The sequence below is a fragment of the Rhinolophus sinicus genome, linkage group LG09 (genome assembly GCF_036562045.2).
Source record: "Rhinolophus sinicus isolate RSC01 linkage group LG09, ASM3656204v1, whole genome shotgun sequence".
NCBI classification, from domain to species: domain Eukaryota; kingdom Metazoa; phylum Chordata; class Mammalia; order Chiroptera; family Rhinolophidae; genus Rhinolophus; species Rhinolophus sinicus.
Window position 1 is genome coordinate 58,368,077 of NC_133758.1, and position 26,309 is coordinate 58,394,385.

General features: G+C 47.3%; 2 protein-coding genes and 1 long non-coding RNA gene across 4 annotated transcripts in view; 1 reads left to right on the forward strand and 2 right to left on the reverse strand.

Annotated features, from left to right (window-relative positions):
• Positions 1 to 896: 896 nt before the first annotated feature.
• SEC61A1 (SEC61 translocon subunit alpha 1) lies at positions 897 to 16,623 on the forward strand. The gene is made up of 12 exons (XM_019718677.2): positions 897 to 1,040; positions 1,273 to 1,340; positions 4,306 to 4,371; positions 4,471 to 4,549; positions 5,504 to 5,635; positions 7,069 to 7,178; positions 7,450 to 7,603; positions 11,416 to 11,576; positions 12,852 to 13,049; positions 13,325 to 13,516; positions 13,829 to 13,905; positions 14,567 to 16,623. The coding sequence occupies exons 1-12, from the start codon at positions 1,034 to 1,036 to the stop codon at positions 14,751 to 14,753; spliced, it is 1,431 nt and encodes a 476-aa protein (XP_019574236.1). The 5' UTR covers positions 897 to 1,033; the 3' UTR covers positions 14,754 to 16,623.
• LOC109438673 (uncharacterized) lies at positions 6,556 to 9,908 on the reverse strand. Its single transcript, XR_002136427.2, has 3 exons — positions 9,654 to 9,908; positions 7,301 to 7,387; positions 6,556 to 6,817 (listed from the first exon to the last, which is right to left on the reverse strand). It is a non-coding gene; the product is annotated as an uncharacterized LOC109438673 (long non-coding RNA).
• An 8,862-nt stretch (positions 16,624 to 25,485) lies between the features above and the next one.
• Positions 25,486 to 26,309, reverse strand: part of RUVBL1 (RuvB like AAA ATPase 1) — a 48,789-nt gene continuing 47,965 nt past the window's right edge. For both annotated transcript variants that reach the window (XM_019718680.2, XM_019718679.2), the window contains exon 11: positions 25,486 to 25,879. In XM_019718680.2, coding sequence (XP_019574239.1) covers positions 25,720 to 25,879 — 160 coding nt within the window. In that variant the 3' untranslated portion in view covers positions 25,486 to 25,719. The remainder of the gene's footprint in view (positions 25,880 to 26,309) is intronic.

The window sequence follows — 26,309 nt, forward strand, 5'->3', positions numbered from 1 at the left end:
GCTTGAGCTCAGAATGTCCCATCCCAGTTCTCTGTTTTAGGAAATGACCCTGAAACTTATGATGATTAATAACCTTAGGCTTATTGATCACAAGCTCTATGGTCTAGCACTCTTTCCCATCGTCCCATCGTCCCAGGGTTGCTGACATCACAGAACCACGTTGACAGAAGGAAGGCTCCAAGCAGAACCCCAGACCATCATGTAGCTTCTGGAGGAATGCCCAGATTTTCCCCTAAATACCCTAAGCTGGTCTGAGAATGTTAAGGCAGTTTTTGGAGGTATTAACCTGCTGCCCTCTCACATCACCTGTGCTCTGACAATAAACGCTTATTCTATAGCCCAATTCCTGTGTCCGTCTCTAGGCTGAGCAGCACAGAAAGCACCAGCCCCGGACTCAGTTGCCCCCCCAGTTTCAGCCCCACGAGGCGAGCACCTACTAGGTGCTGGGCACTGTAGTCGGCACCGGAACAAAGCCTGCTCAAAGGAGCTTACAGTTTATTCACTAATTCAAAGAGTTATAAAATGCTGTGAAAGGCATGGAAGTGATCCGGGACACTCAGCCTCGCTCCCAGACCCCAGGGCGCAGGCGGCGTCATTTGCTTCAGTTTCTCCACCAGCTAACACCGCTTCTGTCCCCATACACGATTCAGGACCCTCCCCGCACTCTCCCGCACTGCCGAGTCAGCTCAGTAGTACGCTCCCAGTCCCGGCATGCCCCGCGCCGCCCCTTGCCCCGCGGCTAAACACCCTCTTCCCAACAGGCCCCCCGGAGCCCCGCTGCATGCCGGGAGTTGTGGTCTCCGCGGAGGCCGCGCGGCGGCTAGCTTACAGCGCGTGGCAGGAAGCGGAAGAGGCATGCGGTTCTTTCCCGGCCCCGCCCCGCCCCGCCCCGCGCTGCGCCGCCCATCCCAGTGCTAACACTGACGTGTCCCTCGGCGGAGGTGCTGCACCCAGGAGCAGGCACGGCTGCGGGCAGCGTCGCCTCACGCGGAGCGGATCCTAAGCGGAACCCAGAGCCGGAGCAGCCGCCACCATGGCGAGTGAGTCCCGCGGGGCAGCCCCGTCTTCTCCGGGATGGATCAGATCCCTCTTACCCTCACCGGTCCGGGCCGGCGCTCGTCTGCCAAGCCTGCCCGGGTCCCAGGTCCTCCTCGGGGACTCCGCGTGTCCCTGTGCTCGGCCTGCCCCTACCCGTCCTGGGCGGAAGCCTTCTCCAGGTAGCACGGAAGGTTTCTTCAAGTCCTAACTCTTCTTTTGTCTCTCCCATCAAAGTTAAATTTCTGGAAGTCATCAAGCCCTTCTGTGTCATCCTGCCGGAAATTCAGAAGCCAGAGAGAAAGGTAAGTTCCTGAAATCGCCATCAAAGGAGGCTTCGTGAAACTCGGGGTGCTTGAAGTTTACAGTATAATTAAAAATGGCTTCAACACGCCAAATGGAAACTCACTTTCTCTTCTCTTATCCCTGGAGTGTAGTTGGGTGTACTCCTGAGCTTTGTCAAAAGGTGACCTGGTTGTGGGAATTTCCACTGAAATCATCGTGCTTTACTCGGAGCATCTTTTGTGGATGTTACTCCAGTGAACAAAGTCGTGGGTTTTTCCCTGTCCCAAAAATTGATCCTGGCAGTGAATGAGTAAGGCCTCAAAAGCCTCAGTTATGATACTCAGGTTGTTACCCTTCCCTCTTCACCTCCAACAGAAGCAATTCATGGGTTGGAAATTTTTCTAGGAGATGCTCTTTGAAGCCATTTACTGAAAAGAGCTAAGAGCAAATGAGTATTCTGTACAAATGAGTTTCTACCTTTTTTGTGGGCTGTCACATTAACAGAGTACAGGCGTTTTGTGAACCTTGCTTTTTACAGTGGGCAAGTAAAAACATGGAAAAATAGAAATGTAGACTTAAAATGAATCTTTGTTGCAATTTCCACTGCTATGAACTATAGGTCAAGATGTAGTTGCCAATGTAAGTAAAGCTATTAGACAATGAAGAAAAGTTTCATTGGGTTCTTAAAGAGAATGAATAGTTATAGATAGATAGATAGATAGATAGATAGATAGATAGATAGATAGATAGATATTTGGCTTCAGATTCTTTTCAGACTGTTGTTCATGCTTTCACATATGTATATGTGTACTTGACATCAGCATAGACACTTGGGTTCTAAGAGTCTCGTTTTTTTTATTTATTTATTTATTTATTTATTTATTTATTTATTTATTTATTTATGCTTAAAACTGTTTGTATAATTGCTCCACATATGTACTGCCTTTGATGGGCTAATATGCAAAGTTCTTCCTCACCCCTCACCCCCAGCATAGCAGAAAGGGCAGGGCTCTGGAGGCTGGCAAGCCTGGGATCCACCCTTCACACAGTCTTAATAGCTGTGTGACCTTGGCCTTGTAGCTTAAATGTGATAGATGGAGCAGTGAAAATATGTGCAAGGTATAGCAGTGGCTTAAGAAGGGATTAACTCTGGAAGATGTGATGTCTGATGGTGGTTTTGAAGGAAGAGTAGTTTTCTTGAAGTGAGGGAAGAGAATTCCAGGCATAAGGAATATATAAAATGCAAAGGAAAACAAGACAAGCAGGTTGGAAGGTGTTAGATATACTTCAGTATTGACAGAACGTAAAAGATAAGTGGGGAGCAACAGGAGCCAGACAGATTAGAAAATTGCTTTGGAAGTAGGGTAAAGGAGTGGAGTGGTTTCCAGGGTTTTGCAATAGAGGGTAAACTATGGGAGTGGGCTAGGAGAGGAGAATGGATTTTGGGGCTGTTTAAGAGGTAGAGTGGACAAGACTTGGATGTTAAACAGCGCTTGATGTTTCACTGTTGAACTTGGCTGCATCTAGGAGAGACTTCGTTATTAACAAATGAGGAGTCTTGTAAAAATTGTCCACTCTTTTTTCCATAAAGAATCACTTCAGTACAAACTTGTCATGTAACTGGTTAGCCTGAAGCGGTGTTTCCTTCCCTTGACTTCCTTTTAATTCCTTGGTGGGGTGCGATGACAGGTGGGAAAGGAAGCATTCTCAAGAGAAAGAAGTGTTCTTTCAATTCACTCAATTTCACGTGGAGTATCTGAACATGGAATTCGTGCTGTCTTTGTGTAGTTGTGTTATCATGGCCTAAAGTGATAGACAGAAGACTACAACTTCTCTTCTGACCAGAGAGCCAGGATTCTGGCTTAGTGCTTGCTTAGACTTCTCTCCCCCTCAAATTAAAAAGTATTTTAAGAACACAATTTTGTTCACTTAATACTGTCACTCACAAGGCATTTCCACATCAAAATCCTCAGTCTGCACAATAATTAGTGTTTTTTTTAGCCCTTTAAAGCCATTCTTTCAGTGTAGGCAGCAAGTACTAATGAAGACACTCCGTTTTAGAGACAGGAGACCCAGAATTCCCACTCTACTGCTTACCGTGTTTCCCCGAAAATAAGATCTAACCGGAAAATAAGCCCTAGCATGATTTTTCAGGATGACGTCCCCTGAACATAAGCCCTAATGTGTCTTTTGGAGCAAAAATTAACATAAGACCCAGACTTATTTTTGGGGAAACACGGTAGTACCAGAGAGGCCTTGAGCAGGGTGTCTAATCATTTCTAATGATACTTATTAGTCATTTATAAAATGATTTTGAATGTAATTTGTCCTACTTACATAGCTGAAGAGATGTGAAAAGTCTTGAAGTTAGACAGATACTACTAGTAAGTTAGTGATTAGGTTAAATTTGCAACTCTCCCTGTCCTTCCCCCAATATTGTTTTGTTTTACCCTTAATCCATAGAAAATACACTATGTATTAAACAATCACGAATGTCAAATTAGTTAACTGCAGAATAAGATTTTGGTCGGTTACAAAACCTTTCAAATGAATGGTGATGGCTCATATGTTGAAAGGGCATGTCTGGTTTAGGAATCCCTTTCTATTGCAACATTCTTTGATCTTGGATCTGATCCTAAACTGTTAATGCTAATGGTTAAGAGCACACGCTTTGGGCTCAAACTCACTTCACTGTGGAATTTCAGACAAATTACTTAGCCTTTCTGAGACTCAGTTTTCTCATTGTAAAATAAAGATAATGCTGTGTAGTGCAAGGATCAAATGAGATGATACCTATTAAGGTCTTTGCATATGTGCCTTGTACAAAGCGTGCAATGTATGTACATGTTTTTTGGTAGTTATGTTTAGTACCTGGTTTGGAGTGTTCAAGACTTCTCTGGTGAACAGAGAAAGGGGTCCGATCTGAGTCCATTTCTAGTAATTATCTTATGAAAATAACTTGCCTTAATTCATTCTCTTCTGTAGATTCAGTTTAAGGAGAAAGTGTTGTGGACTGCTATCACCCTCTTTATTTTCTTGGTATGCTGCCAGGTAAGCCCAGGTTTCCTGTTCTAGTATCTAAGTGGGGGGAGGGGGTGGTCAGAGAGGGCTGAAGACAAATGTGCTGACCATCTTTCTGTTTGTTTCCAGATCCCCCTGTTTGGTATTATGTCTTCAGATTCTGCTGACCCTTTCTATTGGATAAGAGTGATTCTAGCCTCTAACAGAGGTAGAACTGTGGCTCTCTGTGCCTCTTTCTGTACAATGTGGGCTAGACTGACCTCCTTAAGTTAAATTACAGGCTTGGGTTTTATGTGGAGTTCAGGAAGTGCTTGGGAAGAATGTTAGTGTGCTGTGCTGAATAGCTGAGTAAATGCCGAATTCAGTGCTGAGGCGGATCATCATATTCAGAATTGCATATGAATGCAGTATAAAACCTGTAATAGCAAGATTAGTCTGTGTCGTAGAGAATTTAAAAAGTGCGAAAACTAGAATGCTTTTTAAACAACGGAAATGATGATATTTCTGCCTATTTTTCTTGTGTCTTTATAACCTTCTTTAGAATATGTAATTTATTTCTCGGCTGCATCTTTTTCATATCTATAGGTTACATATATGTGTCAAAAAAATATGTAACAGTGTTTTGTATACTCTACCCAGTTACCTAAGGCTGGGGGGATGGGATTTTGAATGTCAATACTGCTTTTGATTAAATCATTTTTCTAAATAATAGTTCCAGTTAAGTTCCCAAACAGTTGGAAGTATAGCTCATTTTAGCGTAGTGGAAGTAGACATTTATTCACAACCAGATACAATTGTACAGGCTTCCTCTTCAGAGTCTGGAAATTATTTGAATGTTATCCCTTTTTATTAACTGATGAAAAGACGAACCTTTCTTATCTCAGTGAAAACAGAATGAATCTGTTTCTGGTGAATTTAAATGTAGCGATCTATTTAAACGCCATGTGACTTCCAAAACAGAATAAGATGTTGCTTGAATGAATTGAATTATACTCTAATTGGTGATATTTTGGGGTTGTCCTCTAAGTTAAATGCTGCTAGCAAACTGAAGCATACTGAATTTGTATAAGGGGTACACAGTCATATTTTTCTCATTTATTTTCTTATTAGTGTAGGCTTTTCCAAGCTAATATTGGCTGTGTTCTGCCTCCCCTGTCCTCAGGCACATTGATGGAGCTTGGTATCTCTCCCATTGTTACCTCTGGCCTCATCATGCAGCTATTGGCTGGCGCCAAAATAATTGAAGTTGGTGATACCCCAAAAGACCGAGCCCTTTTCAATGGAGCCCAGAAGTGTAAGTGAGATTTTGAATAATGTTGAGATGTCTATAGTTGAGAATTTGAATTTGCTATAAAATTTGGGGCATCAAAACAGTTTTTTCTATGTACAGTTTAACCTCCTTAGCCCACCAATCCTGTGGGTGCTCTGTGGCTTGTGTTAACAAGAAAGCACTTCCGGGACAGTCATGGTGCAAGGCACTTTGATGGACTGGAAGGATAGGGAGGAAGATGTCCAGTGCCCCCGAGGCTGTATGATTGAGTGGAAGGAGCAGGGCTTGAAGAGCAGTCGTAAGAACTCAATGGAATAACATTTGTAAAACATCTCTCAGTGCCTGGCACATAATAGGTATATGACAGGTGTTGTTTTTCTTCTGGGAGTTTAAAAGGATTCAACTTAGGGGAAAGGTGCTTCTCTCAACCCAGCGCTACTATTTACTAGCTCTGTGACTTTGGACAAAGTTAGATGACAGGTCTTACATCTCAGTTCCTTCATCTGTAAAAATGAGGATAATATTTGCCTCATAGCAAGTAATAAGTGTCACTAGTAACAATGACTAATCATCAAAATGATTTCTGATTTTCTGCCTTAAGAATTCAGTGTCATTGAGCAGTTTTATAAAAGTCAAATAGGGACTACATTTGATGGGCACTTTGGAGTAAAATTTTGACAAACTATTCTGGATTGACAAATGAACCAGAAAAACAGAACTTGAAGCCAAACCCATACTTAGAGATTCATCTAGTATTGTGGAACCAGTAAAAATGTGTCGATTCCATTGTGCCTAACAATGAAGTATAACGCTATAAGACATGAAGACAGTCTACAAAAAGGAAAGCTGTTTGGCCAAGAGAGCTTTGTGACAGAGGAAATGGGACAAGTGACTAAATTGATAACACTGTGGGGTTTTTCCTTAAAGAAAACACATCACATGCAAACTGGGAAGGGGTCGCTTTATCCCAGAGTTAATCATCTGTGTTGTGGACTTAGACCTGGGTGATAGGCTTGTAGAGGTGGCCCAGGAGTAGTTCAACCCAGGAGCTCTCCAAAACCCAAGCCGTCTGACCCAAATTTGGGTGCTGTAGGTTGGCGACATTACAAAATTGTGTACCTCGGGATGCTGTCTTCAGTATATTTTGCACCCTTCCCTTCCATGAGAACCAGATTTGTCATGTCTGAACTCTTCCTCCTCTCGTCACTGAAAGGAAAGTGAATTTAGGAGAAGGTGAAGTTAAGGAACTCACCTGCTTCTGTTAAACAGGCACTTGAGTTATAGTGCACTTTGATGACGTGACTGTCCAGTGTTTCTGGGACCGAGCTCCTTGGAGGCAGTATCAGTATTCTTCATCTTAGTTCTTCCTGGTGCCTGGTAGAGTAGATGTTCAGTAGCTGTTTGCTCTATGACTGTGGAAAGTCCCACTTCGAGAACAGTTTTCTTTTGATTTCTAGTATTTGGAATGATCATTACCATTGGCCAGTCTATTGTGTATGTGATGACGGGAATGTACGGGGACCCTTCTGAAATGGGAGCTGGAATCTGCCTGTTAATCACCATTCAGGTAATTGTTATGCTAACATTCCCCCTGGCTTATACTTCCCAAATAACAAACCTGAACCATGCATAAAAGAAGCTTTTCCTGAGAAGGAGCCAAAGTGCCTGTATTGGCCCTTCTAAACTCACCAGAGGAAGGCTCTGCTGTCCGCTGTCTATTCAGCCTTTAGCATTTATATCAGAGAAGCCTCTTACTGAGGAAGGAAAGAGCCACGCCTGTGGGGAACAGGAATGCAGTCTATTTGAGTTTCTTTCTTTCATTTTTTAAATTTTTACAGCTCTTTGTTGCTGGCTTAATTGTCCTACTTTTGGATGAACTTTTGCAAAAAGGGTACGGCCTGGGCTCTGGTATCTCCCTCTTCATTGCCACTAACATCTGTGAGACCATCGTGTGGAAGGCATTCAGCCCCACCACTGTCAACACTGGCCGAGGTAAGGACCCTGGGCTTTCCTTGGGACAGCAGTCAGTAAAAAGTACTGACAGATACAGATACAAAGCAGAAGACAAAAGTTGCCCCATTCCAAGGAAAAATCACCTCCATTTTAGGTATACTACTTCTGATTTTTCTGTGCGTCTGCAAAATTTTTTTAAACAGATAGGCTTCTCATAATGATACATAATTTGCATATTACAACAGATAAACAGTGAGCAGCCTCCTATTTTCATCTTTACATATTTTAGCAGTTGCTGTCAGTGAATATGTTTCTAAAAATGAAATCACTGAACCAATACACTTGGTCATGCAAGGGGCAACTTTGTGAAAGAGGCCTGAACTTGGAGTTCACATCCTGGCTGTTCCTATTAGTAGTACCTACGAGGTCAAACAATTAAGTTCGCGAACTCATCTTAGAAAAGTGCTACACACCTCATTGCTAAATATCACTATGGTCACCTTCGAAGTACTCCCCTTGGGAAGCTACGCACCGATGCCAGTGCCTAGTCCACCCTTCAAAGCAATTTTGAAACTCTGTTTTCCGGAATGGCCATCAGAGCTGTCATCGTATTACCTTCATGTCCTGACTGTCATCAAAATGGCCCCCTTTCAATATTTCTTTTACCTTCGGGTAAAGAAAGAAGTCATTGAGGGCCAGATCAGGTAAGTAGGGAGGGTGTTACGATACAGTTATTTGTTTACTGGCTAAAAACTCCCTCAGAGACAGTGCCGTGTGAGCTGATGCATTGTTGTGATGCAAGATCCATGAATTGGCAAAAAGTTCAGGTCATCTAACTTTTTCACACAGGCTTTTCAGCACTTGGTTAACTGTTTGTCCAATTGGCACAAATTCATAATGAATAATCCCTCTCATATCCAAAAAAGGTTAGCAACATCATTGCAACAAGTTCGTGAACTTAATTGTCAGACCTCCTAAGTGGCTTTGGGTAAATCCTACTCTGACTGAGCCTTGGTTGCCAGGATGAAATGAGAAACAACATGAAAAAACATGATGGATGCTTGGCCCATAGTAGATGCCTATCAAACGTTAGTATTCTATGCTATACCCACAAGTGCCAAGGACGTCTTATTATTGAGGATGTTTTTAAAAATTTCCAGACATATAGGGAAGTATGACTTATTAGGAAAGGCAGTCGGCATTCATCACTAGATATGGTATTTACTTGTAAAAGTCCTGTGAGAAATAAGTATGTATACACATTTGAGTGTTTTCTTTTAACTGAATGGTAGAAACCAAGTCCCTGGGCACATGAAGGCCACATGTGCCCAACAGATTACAAAGCAAAGAGCATAGCTTGAGATAGGGGTTGTCAGAGAATAGTGGGCAAAATGAGATTTGATTCCTCCCTGGGCACTTTTTGGAACTATAAGAAATCCAAGGCAAATGGGGAGACAAGGACAAAAGACAGGGCTTTTCAGGGATGGATGTGAAAGGTAGGAGGATAAAGGATGGGAGTTCAGGTGTATGGCAAGACCATGCTGTAACTGGCCTGGGTGACATCCTGAGTTATGCAGAAGTGACACCAGAGTGGAGCCAAGGAGCCACCTTCCATTCAGGAGCAGGCCAGTGACGTGATGGCAGCCCAAATCTGGAGGGTCACCCCAGACTGGAGTGGATGGCAGAATGCAGCTTGGGTAACTGTTCAGTGTCTTAGCTTGGACAAGCCAGCCTGTCACAAGGAAAGCATTGAATGAGGGCATTAGGAGAAAAGAACATAAGAGGCAGGACAAAGGGAGTATTTTCAAGGGTGATGGAAATTGACAGCAAAGGAGAGTTTGTTTTTGGCTTTAAAAGTGTCACGATGTCAATTGGCAATGTTTGAGAACTGGCTGGAGAGAAGGTGCCACAGGGAAGGATGGTTCCATGGCCACGTGCATATGGGTAGTGAGCAAGGCTGCAAGACCACCATGCTTGCTGAGGAGTGAGGAGAAGAGTAGGGGCATGAGGACTAGGCCCTGGAGAAGGGCAGAGGTCACAAGGGTCACAGGGCTAGGAAAGCAGCATGGCACCCACATCTGGAACTCACCTGTGACTTGGCTTGGTGACGTAGAAATCCTTGTTGATTGAGATCCTCTTGCGTCTGGGAGTATAACCATTGTTTCTTCTCTGGATAAGTGGGAACAACCCAAAACAGGATTATCAGGGACAGTGTGGCTACAAAACAGCTTTTGCCCCTGAAGTAGAAACCCTGTCTTGCTTCCCAGAGATTCAGTAAGTAGTGAAATCAAGAAATAATTATGTTAAAAATTAGGAAAACTAGAGCCTAACCCTGGCATGCCTTTCATTCAAAAAATATTTATCAGGTGCCTATTAAGGGCCAGGCACTCTTCTAAATAGGCACCGGAAATACAAAGTAAGTAAACCGTGTGTCATGTATATGTCAGGTGTTACTGCAGGTACTGAGGAGAATAAGGCAGAGGAATATGGGAATGCTGGGAGTGTTATCACAAGGTTAGTCTGGGTAATCAAAGTCCTAAAAGGGGAAGGAAGCCCTATGACTTGGGGAGGAATGTTCCATTTGGGAGGAACCCAGGTACAAGGCTCTGAGGTGGGAATGTACCTGGTGTGTTCAAGGTCATCTGTGTGGATGCAGCAGAATGAACAAGGGAGAGAATAGTCAAAGCTGAGATCAAAGAGGTAATGGGGGGAGTGTTGAAAATGGGCAGAGCATGAACAAGTTCCTTCTTCCTTCCTTGGCAACTTGGGTGTCGTCCTCTGTGAAATCAGAGCTTGTCTTGGCTCCAGTTTTAAGATTCCTGAATTCTGCACATTGGTTAGACAGGCCAATGCTGTCACCTGAATGAAAGGAGGAAGCACCGGTAGTTAGGACAGAGAGCTTCCACAGGAGCCCCATCCCGGGGGCTTCAAAAGAGATGAAGAGTGATGCCTATTATCTCTGAATAGTCTGGGAAGAGCTAGAGGGAGAAGCAGTAAGTCATTCCACCATCACCTGTTAGAAACAGCACGACCCCCCACCTGCCCACAGAGCACAGTCTGGATGTAGGAGTGGCCCCCTGCCTGACGCCAGACTTTCATTGTAGGATAGTTAATGCTGTCCTGAACAGCAACGGTTACACAGTAATACAGTGCTCCTGTTTATTACTTTAGCTGGGGTTTTGTTTTGATGTTTTTTAACTTCAGTAAATTTCTTGAAAATTACAAGATTTCTAGGCATTACTAATTTCCCATGCTCCCCAGCTCTTTCCCACTTGTCCCTCTGCTGCTTAATCCTCAGGTCAGGTACCCTTTCTTGCTCTGGATTCCTTCAGTCCATTGGCTGTGTTTTCCTGGCTCTCTTCAGCACAGTGGGGTGTATACTATATGAGGTGGGCATGCCTGTTGTCCTGTCTGCTTGATCAGTAATGTGAGAGCAGAGAAGTCAAGCTCTGCCTTGTTAGAGGAAACCTGCATTTCAGAGCTGGGGATGCTCTATTGCCTGGGGTTTTCCAGGGAAGTGGATTGGACAGCTCAGAGCCTGCTCTTCAGTGTAGGACCTTTTCAGCTGGAGTTAAGCAGATCCAGCTTTTATGATTTTCTAATTAATCATCATTCCACACATCTGGTGGCCATTGACTTACGTGCCAACAAATTAATTCAAAAAGGTAAAATAGCCCATTTCTATTTCTGTGGGAGAAATAGAAATGAGGGAAGAGAAAATGCCACTGTTGTCATTGTGGTTACAGGGGTAGGCACTGTAAATCTTAAAACTAATTCTATTTCCCTCTGTCTTTTGGCCACTAGGAAGCTGTTTGTTTCTTTACCTCATGTGTCCCCTCCTTCACTGACAGGGATGGAATTTGAAGGTGCTATCATTGCACTGTTTCACCTGCTGGCCACACGCACTGACAAGGTCCGAGCCCTCCGAGAGGCTTTCTACCGCCAGAACCTCCCCAACCTCATGAATCTGATCGCCACCATCTTTGTCTTTGCAGTGGTCATCTACTTCCAGGTGCGTTCAGAACCACCGCAAGTTCTGATGGTCTGCATTTAAGTGTCAGGATGCCTTGGTGTGTGTGCTCCCACTCACACCCCAGGGTGGTGTACATCATCGTATCGTAGTGAAGTGGTGGGTTGGCATTTGAAAGGAGCAAGTTTCCATGTCAGCTAGATAAGTGTGTTCCATTGATTCAGTCAGGGACTTGCCTGAACTAAAAAAAACTGAGGCAGATGTAACATTTCTGAAATTATGCTTCTTTGGGTTGGGCCTATCAGCAGATAAAGAAAATAACATCTCTAAGTTCTTAATTCAAAAGAAGTAAAAAGTCATCAAGCTGTAAACCTTATCGCCATCTTACCCAAAGTTTATCGACTATTTGTGAGTAGTGTCATCATCTTGGAAAAGGTCCTTCCTCTTGAGAGCTCTTATCTTTCAAATTATTAGTCTGTGTCAGTTGCTTCTGCGTAAGAGACCTGAGCTGCCAGTTGCTTTTCTGCAGTTGGATTAATCTTTGTATTTTTTCATGGGCCACTTTGTATTCTTATATTTATTGAAAAGAAGGGACAGCAGTAGAAAAGATAGTTTAGTGCTTGTGAAAAGATATTTATACCAGCCAAATGCTTTTTCTGAAGACCAGAGAGGTCTGTTGCTTCAGCTGAGACTTTTAGTCAGATGCCCGATTTAATAATAAGCTAACTCTTAAGGGGCTTGGTAGGTATTTGTGGTTAGATCATTAAAATTTATTTTAAATCTTCTATATTCTGAGTCCTGTTTTAGGCACTGGGAGTTTATAAAAAAAATAATATAAAAGAAAACCTTTCTATTCCCCAAGGGTTTCCGAGGGAGAGGCTATATTCATAGAAAAGCTTAGCTTCTCTATTTATGATTTAAAACATCATAAAGGGCTGCTCTGGGATGTGAGGTGGCCTTGTCTTGGGGCCATTGTAACAGCACAGGAGAGGTCACCACCAGTGAGAAACACTGTGAGGACTTACTTGGACATGTGCCCTTCAGGGTCTTCTTATATTCCACATTGATGCAGATATAATGTGGTGGACTTTGTTATTTGACAAAAACGGGATTGTTCCAATGTGCTGAGTTTTGGTGGTATTTTAAGCCTGCCTTTCTGGGAACCCTCTGTGTATGTGCTCCCAAGTGCAGTGTTGGGTCAGGAAGTGGCATGGGAGCCCTGGAACCAACATAACTCAGGCTGTCCCCACCTGGGCTGTATCTGTGCAGGGGCTGGAATGAAGCATTGGGGGCGCTCTGCTTTGTTTGGCTTCTCAGGGCTTCCGAGTGGACCTGCCTATCAAGTCAGCCCGTTACCGAGGCCAGTACAACACCTACCCTATCAAGCTCTTCTACACCTCCAACATCCCCATCATCCTGCAGTCCGCCCTGGTGTCCAACCTGTATGTCATCTCCCAGATGTTGTCAGCCCGCTTCAGTGGCAACCTGCTGGTCAGCCTGCTGGGCACGTGGTCTGTAAGTATGACTGCTTGAAAAAACTCGCTTGTAATGCTGCGGCTAGTTGCGGTGGTGTGCATCTGTGTGTCTTGCTCGTGACCAAACATTTCACCCCACGATATTTCTAATTGTGCCTTTTACAAATTCAGCACATGAAATTTTCACTTCAGTAAGAAAACGGCACTGACACCTGAGCAACATTGTGTTCCTTTTCACCTGCTCAGAACTACTTTTTTCCTGTTGCCAAGGTAATAATGAAACAGCACTCAGAGGCTTTCTGTGTGTCTTCCCAGGATACATCTTCCGGTGGTCCAGCACGTGCTTATCCAGTTGGTGGCCTTTGCTATTACCTGTCCCCTCCAGAATCTTTTGGCTCCGTGTTAGAAGACCCTGTCCATGCCATTGTGTACATAGTGTTCATGCTGGGCTCATGTGCATTCTTTTCCAAAACATGGATCGAGGTCTCAGGCTCCTCCGCCAAAGATGTAAGTATAAGTTACAAATTAATTAAACCAAGAAACAGTAGCTCTCACCTGTCACTGGTATGAGGGGTCTCAACTTGTCATATCTTCCTAAGAAAATGGTAGTGGTATTAGTGCTCACCTGGGGAGCTGGAGCCAAACTAAAACTAGACTTTCTCATGAGGAGGCTCAGGCAGCAGTTTTAAAATTATCTACACAAACATTGTTAGGGTGCTAAAGAAGGAAACCTGTGAGTGTTTAGTGCCACCATGAAATGTCTACCTAGATTTCAATTTCAACCTTAAAATTGCACATTGTTTTCTTGGCATCACACAGGTTGCAAAGCAGCTGAAGGAGCAGCAGATGGTGATGAGGGGCCACCGAGAAACTTCCATGGTCCATGAACTCAATCGGTGAGTGCTGGCCCTAGGTCCCAAGGGTTTTCTTATGTTTGTGGTTTTCTTACACATCAAGCATCCTGATAGGGCTTAGGGATTTCTGGTTCATTAAATCTTATCCTTGGTTACAGGATAGAAAAAGTCCCTGTGTCCACAAGAAAATCAGCAGTGCAACTTTCAGATTGTTTTCCGATCCCTAGCAGGGGCAATAGGCAATTTCGTTCATTCTCCTACTAAGAATTCTCCAAAGCCTCTAGCTTTACAGCACACTGTTCAGGAGAAATACAATGCAAGCTACATCTGACTAGTAGCCACATTAAAAGAGTAAAAATTTGTAATTAGTGTAAGAAAAATTTTGAGATAGTTTATGTTCTTGTCTTCAAAATCTCATGTGCTATCTTTAATATCTCAACTTGGACTAGTCACATTTCATCAACCATGTGCAACCATGTGTGGTTTGTGCAATCACTTAATTGGACAGTACCCCTAGTCTAGACCATTAAGATGTGTGAGAAGGTGAAGTTTAAATAAGATAGTGATCTCTAAAGGAGTTAGGTTCCTAAATCGGAGGCAAGCATGTCAGACTGGCCCCACAGGCATGTAGCCTGAGTCAGGGCAGGCCAGGATGGAAGGATCTGCATGGTGGCGTGTTGCTGACCCATCTCCCACTCCCCAGGTACATTCCCACTGCCGCTGCCTTTGGGGGGCTGTGCATCGGGGCCCTCTCCGTCCTGGCTGACTTCCTGGGTGCCATTGGGTCTGGAACCGGGATCCTGCTCGCAGTCACAATTATCTACCAGTACTTTGAAATCTTTGTAAAGGAGCAGAGTGAGGTCGGCAGCATGGGGGCCCTTCTCTTCTGAGCCATGTCTCTCCTGGACTAGGAAGAGGAGACATGCTCTGGAATTGCCAAGGAAAGGGAACAACGAATTCATCACAGGGGTGCTGCTGTGGTATATGGAACTTTGTTTACTTTGTTTTGAATTTCATATTCTTTCATTCCACTTTGTAAAGTGCTAGAAATTTCCAATTTGAGATTTTGCTTTTTATTCTGGCATTGGCTAAAGAACTATAGAAATGAGGTTTTATTCAGCTGATGGCCAGAGGCTGGGAAGATAAATGACTCCCCATGTGTCCATGTAACTTTTGTTTTAACCTTTGCACCTTCTCAGTGCCATAGGCGGCTGCGGTGGTCCCAGCTGTTCACCTACAAGGGAATGTCTTGTTGGTTAGAAGCACAAACGTTGAAAGGACTGCATTTCATTGTGGCAGCAAGATGTGAGGCTGGCAGCACACCATGTGTTTTCTGATGGATGTGGGTGATTCACTAGCATGTTCCCTCACGGTCGGGTAGGAACATATGCTTAAAACTTGTTCTCTGGAAGACACAATTGTCTTCCCTTTTAAAAGTAGTTTTTTTTTTAGGACAGAGCATCCAAAGGAGAGAGATGAATTTCCCAGCAAGATACTCTTGGGCCATCAGTTCCTTTTTCTGCATGTGAGGTCGGGATTCGTCAACTTTATAGAGTTGCGCCTGGCCAAGCTAGGTGAACATTGTGTGGAGGACCCCTGGAGTTATATCTTTCTGTCTAATTCTTCCAGTTGTCACTGGACTTGGCCCCTCTTGGTTCTTTCACTCCCCACTTGGTGCTAGCAAGTGGAGACACTGTGGCGCAGGCACTCAGACGTGGCAAGACATTAACTTACTTGGTGTTCACAGGCCACCGCTACCCTCTAGGCTGAACACTTCCCACTTGTATTTTTAGAACTTTCATTGTGCTTAAGCCCAAATGCAAATAAGGTAAATGACAAAATGCCACCAATCTCCTGCAGTCAGGGTCAGAGAGCTTGTGTTTTCGGTAAGTTGCTCCAATATTTGATATTAAAAGACTCATAATTATGTGTAAAATAAGTTCTTTTCGCAAAAACAGGTGACTGAGATCTTAGGAATTGGAACCTTTTCTAAGGCCTTTAGGAAGGTGCTTCTCGGGACAGGCGCCTGGCAGTGCTTAGCAGCAGGGACAGCAGAGTCAGGCACTGCAAGCCTGAGGGGTTCTCACTGGAGGACACCCCAGTTCTAAGAAGGGAGCACCAGGGGTCTGTGCAGCCATATGGAGGGAGATGTCCCACCAGCAGAAGGCACACAGTGGCCTCCGAAGCACAGAGCCATGGTCATTATTCAGTAGAGGTTTCAAACTTGACACCTGAGTCAGGAGGGCTCCTAGGAGTCCTTACTGGCAGTGCTAACCAGAAAACAGACCAACCAAGGAACAAGAAGCAACTTGCTTAAAACCACCTGGCCAGTTAGCCGCAGAAGAGCCAGGATGGGCCTGGCGGGTCTGTCACCCCCAGTCCAGGGCGTTGCCACACCACCATATCACACGTGGCCTTGTCAGCCCCAGTCCTGAGCAGAGACCTGACGCCTCTCCCCAGCCCTGTGTGCTCAGCCCAACCTTACAGGAACGCTGTGGCCACTGGCAGACAGGGCAGCAGTCCCGAGGCTCCCAAGCTATGGACTAGAGGGTGCTGAGCCTTGTGGCCGGAGCCCTGCAGCCCTGCCTGCAGCCTGTAATCATCAGTGGGGCTCTGCAAGGCTTAGACTCAGGCTCTGTGGTTAATGACCACGGTGGGTGGGGCTGATCCTAGCTTCCAGGGAGTGTCACTGTGGACGGGAAGTGGCATAACTAAGATAAGGTGAAAAAGTGACAAATAAAGCCAACTTTTTACAAGCCATTTGGTCATGTTCTTTTTGTTTTCAATTTCCTTTAATTCCCAAGAAGGCCAGTGAGAGAAGACGCCTGAGGCTTGGTCGGGTCCTGATTTTGCACAGGGTGCCCAAGGTCTCACCTAGATGGAAGTTCTTCTTCAGAAAGGCATTTTGCCTAGAAAATTTCCTTATGGTGATAGTGCCCACCGCATGCTCAGGTTTTTGGTAATTTGAAATACAGGTGACTAAGCAGAAGCCCTGTTGCTGAGTGGTGTGCTGGCTGCTTGAGCCCCTCCCAGGACCACAGGAGTAGGCCACCGTCTGTCTTGTGAGTTGCAGTGTCTTCCTTGCAAGAGCCTATGGCCCCACACCTCTCATCCCTTCTAGTCCAAAGGGCACTGTTGCCCTTGGCTGCAACAACAAACCTTAGTACACATCCAGTCACTGTGAGGCTGGCCTTGGCCAAACCTGCAGGTAAGCCAGGAGGGTCTCCAGTCCATCCTGGACCACAGCTTCATATAGACAGCAGTGGTGGGCATGGTGACTGCTCCCCTAGAATATGTCATGCAGAAAAGTCTTCCAAAAATTTGCACTCGGAGCTAAATGACACTGTTTCCAGGGTAAAATGAGAAAAAAGACTTCCCAAACCCAGATTTCAAAGCTGATATGATTGTGCTGGACAATTCCTCACCCCACATCCTCTGCCACCATCCATCCCCTGCCTGAGGCTTCCTCAGTGACCCACAATGGATGCACTGAGGCTGGAGCCTAGCTAAGGAGGAAGGTCCTGCCCACCTTTTATCATGGGTCACTGAGGTGGTGGTGGCCAGGGTGGGATGTCCCTCTGGAAGCACTTGACGCACAGGTGTTGGGGCCTGGCCCTACAGAAGTCACACATCAGCAGTGCTCTGAGACTACACCAGGACAAGATGTACAGCCAGTCTGCCCTGTGCTCCCTCCGCACCTGCCGGCTGAGGAGTGGGCTCAGACACAGGGCAGTGGCAAGCCAGCAAGCACTATGAAATGCCAAGACAGGCAGTGCTCTGTTTGGACCTCCAGAAACTCGGAAAACTTCCTGCCCCCAGGACAGCATTGTGCCTTCTCTTGGTCCCTGTGCCTGTGGCCAGGCCAGCCTCACCTGGGAGCAGAGCCAATGGAGCCCACATTCAGGCAGCCACGTGTGTAGTTTGGGTACCCGGCTCTGCCTTGTCTCACTGTGATGCCGGGCTGGCCCCTCTGCACCTCACTTCTCACCTGCGTACTGCCTCCTGCTCATAATGGGGGTAATCCTCTTTTTCCCATGGGACAGGCACTGATAGCCACTTCCTACTCATGATCGCAACCACCGCCCCCACCCTCCAGCCGCCACAGACCTGCGGAAGAAATTGCCCGGGTTTTACTGGTGCAGAAATGAGTGTGGCCAGAAGTCACACAGCCACTTAGCGCGGAGCCAGGACACAAAGCTCAAGGCCCTCTTCCGGCTCCAAGCTCCTTCTTGGCTGCTGGGCCTGCCTGCGGGTACCTCTGCTAGAGGCCTAGTTGGGGAAAGAATAAAGGGTTCAGGGAAATGTGACCCTCTCCTGGGAGCCTCCCTATGTTGCCTGTGGCTGGGTCCTTCCAGGAAACCTGCCCTGGCTTGGGGGCAACTCCAGCCTCAGCTGATGGCCCTACTCTAGTCTTGCCACCTGCTGACACCCACACCCTATGCCCCTCCTCCAGCCTGCCCCTGCTGAAAGCCCTGGGCACGATTCCCTGGGGAAAAAGTCCTCGGGAAGCTCATGTGCAGTGGGGAAGATGGGTAAGCCTCCATCTACACCCCAAGGGGTTAACGCAGGGAAGAGCTTCCTAACATGAGGGCGGAGGGGGGGTGGGGTTGGAGGGGGTATGTGACACCGTTTGAGGAGCAGCAAAACCTCCAATGCAAAGAACTTCAACACCCATCACTGCCCGGTTCTGGAAAGTCCTAGGGGTGACCCCTTAGTGGCAGTGCCCACCTCACTCCCCTGCCCCAATCCCTCTGGGACTCCCGCATCACCGTACCCCAGAGCCTTTTGCTAGCACATTTCTACAATCACCCACTCTTTTCAATACATATTGAGCCCCTGAGGCTAAATGGGTCAGGAGCTGCTTCTACCCTCAGAAAGGTTATATCCCTGTAATAGGGGTTCTGCAGCATCCACCACGCCTCCGGGCCTTTCTCCAGTTTCCCTCAGTCTGTTTTCCTGACAAACTCCTGTTCATCCTGCAAAGCTCAGCTCAATGAGGCTAGAAACATCTAAATGCTCATCAGAAAGGGGCTGGCGAAATTATATCACCTCCCTCCTATGGAAAGGAACTAGTAGAACATTATATGCTTAATTAGAAGAATCTCCAAGATGTACTGTTGAGGAAAAAATAAAAAGGCAAAAAGCAGAACAGTGTATGCTACTATTTGTGTTTTAAAATGGGGGAAATAAAAAGATAGATTTCATTGGGAAAAGACCTAGCAATTTCTCATGAAACTGAAGATATACCTTCCCAAGAGAAATAAAAATATATGCCTACACAAAGACTTGTACAGGAATGTTTATCGCAACCTTTTCAAATACCTGAGCAGTGGAAACGGTCCAAACGGCCATCAGCGTGTAAATGGATGAGTAAATGGTGGTCACCCATACAATGGCCTTGTGCCTAGCAATCAGAAAGAACAAACTATGATACACACCAGTGTGCATGAGTCTCAAGAGCATGAATCTCACTATCCAAAGTGGATTAAAAGAAACTAATCACAACAGGTATATGGTGAGAAAAACCAGACCAGTGTTGCCGCCAATGTGTTGGAGATTGACTGAGAAGAGGCGCATGGGAACTTTCTGGGGTAACAGTAACATCCTTGATAGGGTTCGGTTTTCATTTGTCACAACTCATGGAATGGTCTCCTTAAGATTATGTATATTCACCGTGTATAAATTAAACCTTAAGAAAACCAACAAATATTGAACTCATAATTGTATGTATGCTAAAGTATTTAGAGATGTAGTGTACTGATGTCTGCAACTTAGTTTGAAATGAATAAAAGAAGATTAAAACGGGCTGATGGATGAAGGGCCGAGTGGATAGTGTCTAGGCAGTAGGTTTACGGATTGTCACTGTACAATTCCTGCAACTTCTGTTATGTTTGAAAATTTTCATATATGTTGGGAATGCATGTGTGCGGGCTTGTATACGCACAGGACATCCCTGGAGGGGTACATTGGGTGGTATGAAGCAGGTTGCTTCTGGAGAGAACAGAGTGGCTGAGGGCAGGGGAGAGGGAGATTCTTCACTGTACTTTCACATTTTAAACCATGATGTAAATTATCCATAATTACTTTTTTTCTTTAAAAAAAAAAAAAAAAAAAAAAACCCAGCTCTGTAAGCTCTCCCTGACTGCTCGTTTCCCACAGGGACGTTGGGATGCACGCTCCCTACTTGCCCGCCCACCGCCTCCACTATTACGTAGGAATCGAATCCGGACTGTGGTTTAGACTCGGGATCTCACTCCAGGCTTGGCCACGCCCCCGAGCGGAAGATGGGGCGGAACCCAAGACCAGGGCTGGGCGGGGCCCAGGACGCGGGGTGGGTCCAGCGCTGTGCGCATCTGTCCGCGTGGGGACGCTGTGGCCTCACAAACACCAGAGCGGCGCAGCAGCCCGGGAGTTAGGGGAAGTTTCGGAGACCTCCCACACCGGAAAAGGAAAGGGCGTGGCCCTGCACCTGCTGTGGATCGAGTGAGACCCCCACCACTCAACAGATCGGCCCCAGCCAGGCCACTCGCCTTGCCCTTCGCCTCTCCCGCGACCCCTCGGCCACTCTGGCGACTGGAGCACCCTGCTAGCACTTTCCGCATACACTTTCCGTCCCGGCCCGGAGTGGCAGGCCTTAAGCCCGCCGACCCTATCCTTAAGCTTCTGGCGCACGGCTTCTTTCTGTCTGTGGTGGGGCCGGCGGCTGGCTCTTATCCCGAGGAGAGAGCCCCTGGGGTGGGCGGTGTCATCTCGGTGGGCGTTTGTGGGCTTTGGCAGGTCCCGCAGGCTCTTCGCAGTCGCCTGGTGTGGCGCTAGCCGGGCAGGCGAGTGAGCGAGAGCGCCGGGACGCGGGGGACTGCGAGCTGAAGGCGGGCGTCGCTCAGGGGGCGTAACTCTCAGGACCTTGCAATCTGTCCCTTGGGCCACGGGGACCTGTGGTTTTGAGCAGGGAACTGGGTCAGATCGGGGGTTTTCAAAGATGGCTGGAACAGTGGGGAGGGAGCCTGCAACAGGCAAGCAGGCTGGTGGCTCTGGTGGCAGAGGCCTGACCTAAGCAGGGGTCGGAGTGGGGAGGTCACTGTTCCCCCACCCCCGCAGCCGACTGTGCGCGGTCAGTCGGAGCCATACAGGCCCCTGATGACTGCGTACCTGGGCCCGAGCACGCCTTGGTGATACTTCTGTCACGCTGTTCATGTACATGCCCCAGCCCTCACGCTTGTGTCCCACACACAATTGTCCAGGTTACTGCCGGCCTCGGTGCACACGTCCTGCGAGTGTGTGCCCCAGACCTGCACCCGCCACCCCCTCGGTGTCCCCTGTGCCCCGCGCCTAGGTGGTCCCCGCTGGCCAGCACGCACCCTGCGGTGTCCGACCCCGCTGCATCCCTTCGGTGCGGACTCCACGAGCCCTCCCCGAAGCTGCCCGCGTCCCCATTAATCACGCGGCGCTGACGGCGCCGGTGTGCGCGTGGGCGGCGTGACGATGACGGTGGCGGCGGGTGACGAAGCGGGCAATCGACGGACGCCCATCGGCCCATCTTATCGCGCCGGCCCAGCCGCCGCCCGCCTCGCGCTGCCCATTGATCGCGCTGGGCCGGGGCCGGGGGTCAGCTCGGGCCGGGCCGGCTTGACAGCCGCATCCATCGCCGCCCAGACGCGCGCTGATGGCGGCACAGGCGGCGACGCCTGGCAATTAATCACCGCGCCTGCCGCTGAGTGACGGAGAGGGGTGACAGGGCCAGCCGGCCGACAGCTAGCCCATCCCGTCCCCGCTCCTGGGTCCTGCTGCGCAGCTCTCCCTATGCTCCAGCGGCCCAGTCATCCTGGCCAGGCCTACCGCTGGTCCCCACGGAGCCTGTGGTCACGGGAATAAATGGGAGGAGGCGTGGGCCCACACTATAGGAGGCAAGGACAATGGCCATCTGGGAGGACGGGATAAGCGTGGGGAATGGATGAATGACCAGCAGGTGGACTGAAGTGGACACTGTTCTACCTCTCAGTGGGCCTGTTTTCCAGAGACCAACGCTACTGCTTGGCTGGGAGGAGGCAGCTATTTCTCCCCCATTGGCTGCTCCAGCCCCAGGCTGGGCCTCAGAGGCCCAGTGAGAGGCAATGTCCTCTTCTTGGCAGTCAGTCCTAGACACTGAGGATAAAGCCCAGGCTTTGCAGTTTCTCTCCTCTCTGCTCCCGAGCTTGTGCAGCCCTGAGCCTGTGCTTGTCCCTTGGCCTAACACAGAAGGGTCCAGCCAAGAGAACTCTCTCTAGGCCTTTCCAAGGGCCACTGTCTGGGATGGGGAAGGGCAGAGCCTAGCAGGCCTCTGGCTCCTGTTGAACAATCTGTGACTTTCTCTTCTCCCAAGAGGGACAGGGATTGGGAACTCTTCACTGAATTTTAGTATCTCAAGTGCCCTATGTAGTCACCTCACCACGTCCTCAAATCAATCTATGGGATATGAGTGGGCCCCCATCTTATGGACGAGGAAACCAAGACTCAGGCCCAGAAGGGACTACTAGCCTCATCAGGACCACAGGCCAAAACAGTCAAAACCACCTTCCTGTCCGCCATGCCCCCAGAACTTGGTTGCCCCCACCGCCACCATCACCACCAATCACCTCTGCCTGGGGCCCCACAAGAGCAGGGCCTGGCTGCTCAGGCTCGTCCAGGCTGGCCCTGGGAGAGAAGGAATAATGCTAGGTGACCAATGTCTGCTGCTTTCCTGGCAGAAAAGAAGTCTGCTGGCCCTGGAGTCTCAGACTTGGAGGCCAACAGAGTGTACCTCTCATCATTGTGCAGCTCCATTTTCTTAGAAAAATAGTTGAGAAAGCTTTGATAACCAAGAAGTCACTCTCTGGTGTGACTCTATCATTTGTTTAGCCCTAAAAAACAAAATATCCAATGAGCCAATCTAGGGGGTGCAACCTACGAGGTGTGTTGGTAAGAAGGTATTTGGGCTGAGAAAATGAAGGCAGGGACAAGGTGGCTTCCCAGCGAGGGCCAGGAATGCTGTCTATCCTTCCAGCTCTCACACAGAGCCATCAGCACAGGAACAGGGAGCTGGGATTTACATGCAAACACTCCCTCTCCTCCTGCCCACCAATCAGTTTGCTAGGAGGCACCCAAGAAAGCTTGGGCTCAGAGCTTGGAACATACAGCCACTTCCTATGACCAACCCCCACCCTGCCTCACTTTAATATTACAACAATTTTTCACGCCAGAGCTGAAATAGTGCAAAAAATGGGGCTGCTGTAATTGTTGGTAGATTGTGTGTCAGCCTGATAAGATGTAACAAATATATTCCTCCTCACCAGGGTCTGTTTCCCTTTTGGTAATGGATGGAGAAACTTCTCATAGTTAGCGAGGGATAAGTCGTAAAAACTTCGCCTGGAAGATTAATGTAATAATCATAGGCCTTGCTGGAAAAAAAGGGAAAATTAAAAAAACCCAACCTTCCCACTTATCCAGAACCATCTCCCTCACTTTGGAGGACAGGGAAGCAAGGAGGGACCACATCCCTGAGCACCAAGGAGCAGGATTCCTAAGGAGCAGGAATGGGGGCTGTGACCACACACACCCCACTCCCCACCCGGACTGCGCTGGACATCAGGATTCCCTGAGCAGCTGGGAGGGACTCTGTCCCAACCTGTACTTAAAAGGTTTGCTGTCACTGTTGCTTTTCTACAGCCCAAACACTGTGAAAGGTTTGGGGGTTGGAGGCAGGGGTTCAGGTATGTGGGCAGAACCTGGTTCTTGTCCTCTGGGGTAAGACCTTAGGCAAGTCGCCTTCCTTACACCTGTCCCTTCTTGCTTCACCTTCCTGGGATGGAGGTCAGATCTTGAAGGTTCTTCCCACTCAGCACATTAAGGAAGGCGGTATAGCCATAGAGGATAGGAGCACAGACTCCAAGCACACTGATTCCAAATCCTCCTGGTTCCTTCTCTTACCAGCTGGGCAAGTGACATAAATGTGACCAATAACATACGGCTGCTGTGAGAATGTGAAGCATTAACACAGGACCTTGTCCACAGTCAGCTCTTATTACATCCGTTGGTATCAGAGATATCACTATTGTTTTTCTGATGTGGCTTAAGTTGGGAGGTTACAGACACAGGATATGGGCAGCCAGGACAGGCCAGAGCTCAGCCCTGACTTCAGGAAGTATCCCACCGTCACCCACTATGTCTGGTTTCCTCACCACCACCACCACCACCAAGAACCCCCATGTTAGGATCTCCTTCACAGGCCAGGCCAGAAGAACCATTTTGGCAGCAAGGACTGGCTGGGACCTTCTCAGGGTCTCAGCATGGCTTCAGAGCTCTCAGAGGGCTGGATGGACTCCGACAGCATTATCTCAGCCCTTCTGCCAGCAGTCTCCTAGCCACTCTCAGGTCATCACTAATGGGAGAACAGTTATGCTTGGCCTACAAGGACCTCATGGCTAACTTGAATTAGAGCAATGACTGGATCAAGATGACCATCTTGGTTAGCCCGCTCTTCTGCACATAATAACAGCATGGAGGTCCTGCCCTTGAGGCCAGAGAACCAAAATAAGCCTGTACCAAGACTCTGCTGCTGTGGCTAAGCCCTGCTTCAGGCAGCAGAGCTGGCAGTTAGGAGCCAGTCTGGCAGAGAAAGAATGTGGTGCTCAGGCGAGAATGTTCTGGTATGGTATCTGTCAGGCACTGCCACTTCTCCTTCCTCTCAAGGGACTGAAAGCCCCACATCAGTGAACTAACAAAAAGATGTAGTACCAGTGATGGGGACATGTCAAAGGGACACAGGAACCAATTGAAAGGACACCCAATGGTCAAAGCTGGACTAATCTGAGCAACAAAATAAGTAATGTACTACTGGATTACAACCCAAAGTATAATAAATATCCATGAGACCATACCGAGATAAATAACTGAATAAACAAACAAATAGCGAGAAGAGACAATCTGTGCTAAAGAATTCTAAATAATTTATGTAGATGGTCAGCCCCCAAGAAGGTGGAGCAAAACTCCCCACCCCTTAAGTGTGGGCTGTGCTAAGTGACTGCCAAAGAGGACAGTGTAGGAAAGGGGAAAAGAGTAACTTGACAGTGGAGAAACCTGACAAACACCTCAGCTGGGCGATCAAGACCAACATTAATAGTTATAAATCATGCTGATAATATGCGATAAAAATTACACTTGACCTATATGGCCTTCCTCCCAATAACCCACAATCCCAGTTTAATCATGAGAAAAACAGCAAATTAACCCCACTGAGAGAGATTCGAGAGAATATACCTGACCAGCACTCCTCAGAACTGTCAAGGTTATCAAAAGCAAAGAACATGTGAGAAACTGCCATAGGCAGGAAGAGCCTAAGGAGAAATGACAACTAAATGTAATGTGGGGTCTTGGGACAGAAAAGGGACATTATATAACTCAGGAAATGGAATAAAGCATAATAAGGTATTGGTTCATTAACTGTGACAAATTTACCATATACCACTAGAAGATGTTAACAGTAAGGGAAACTGGGTATGAGGTATGTGGGAACACCCTATACTATCTTCACAACAATTCTGTACATCTAAAACTGTTCTAAAATACAAAGGTGTTTTTTTTTAATTAAAAGAAGAAAAAGAGATGGCATCAAAGTAACCTATAAGGGTTTATTAGAAAACATACCAGGTGAGTCAGGGTTCCTACAAAGCAACCACGGGAGAAACAGATAATTTAGAAACACTTTCCACACTGAACTGACAACAATGCTAACCGTGCCCAAGTGGGAACAAAGCCAAGCCGAGGGACAAGGCTTGTGTTCGCAGGCTGGACTTGGGCCCAGGTACGCCCACCAGAGTCTCTCTGCAGAAAACCTCAGCTGGCTCACTTCATGTACTTATCCTGCTGGTCAGCCAGGATTTTGGCCGATGACTTGGCATCATAGAAGAGCTCACTGATCTCCTCAACGTGCTCTTTCTCGATGCTGTCCTTCCCGTTGATCTTAGCAAGCAAGTTGGCCGGGGTCAGCAGCTGCACCGAGTACCTAGTGTAGACAGGGGCCGGGGTAGGAGTGAAATGGTGGCCATAGATAGGAGCCCGCTCCCAGAACAGCTGGAGCACTGAGACCAGGGGCTGAGGCCAATGCTGGGCTTGTGCTAGCTGTTGCAGACACAGCAGTCAAGGAGATATGACAGCTGTCCTTTCTCAGAGAGCTGCAGACCCCTCATTGGAGGGGTCAGAAGTCACTAACATGACAAAGTCCTACTCTTCCAATTTCTGTTTGTCACAGTCCAAAAGTTCTCCAACAGAAGGTAGCTCCACTGCAACTTGAAAGAGATCTCAAACTCAGATGTATACAAATGCCAGGCAGGTAACACCAAGGTCCAGATAGGTTACATTGAACATGACAGGGAAATGAACACACAGCCACCTGAAAGCATAGGGCACATCCAAAGGCAAGAAAATTCAGGAGG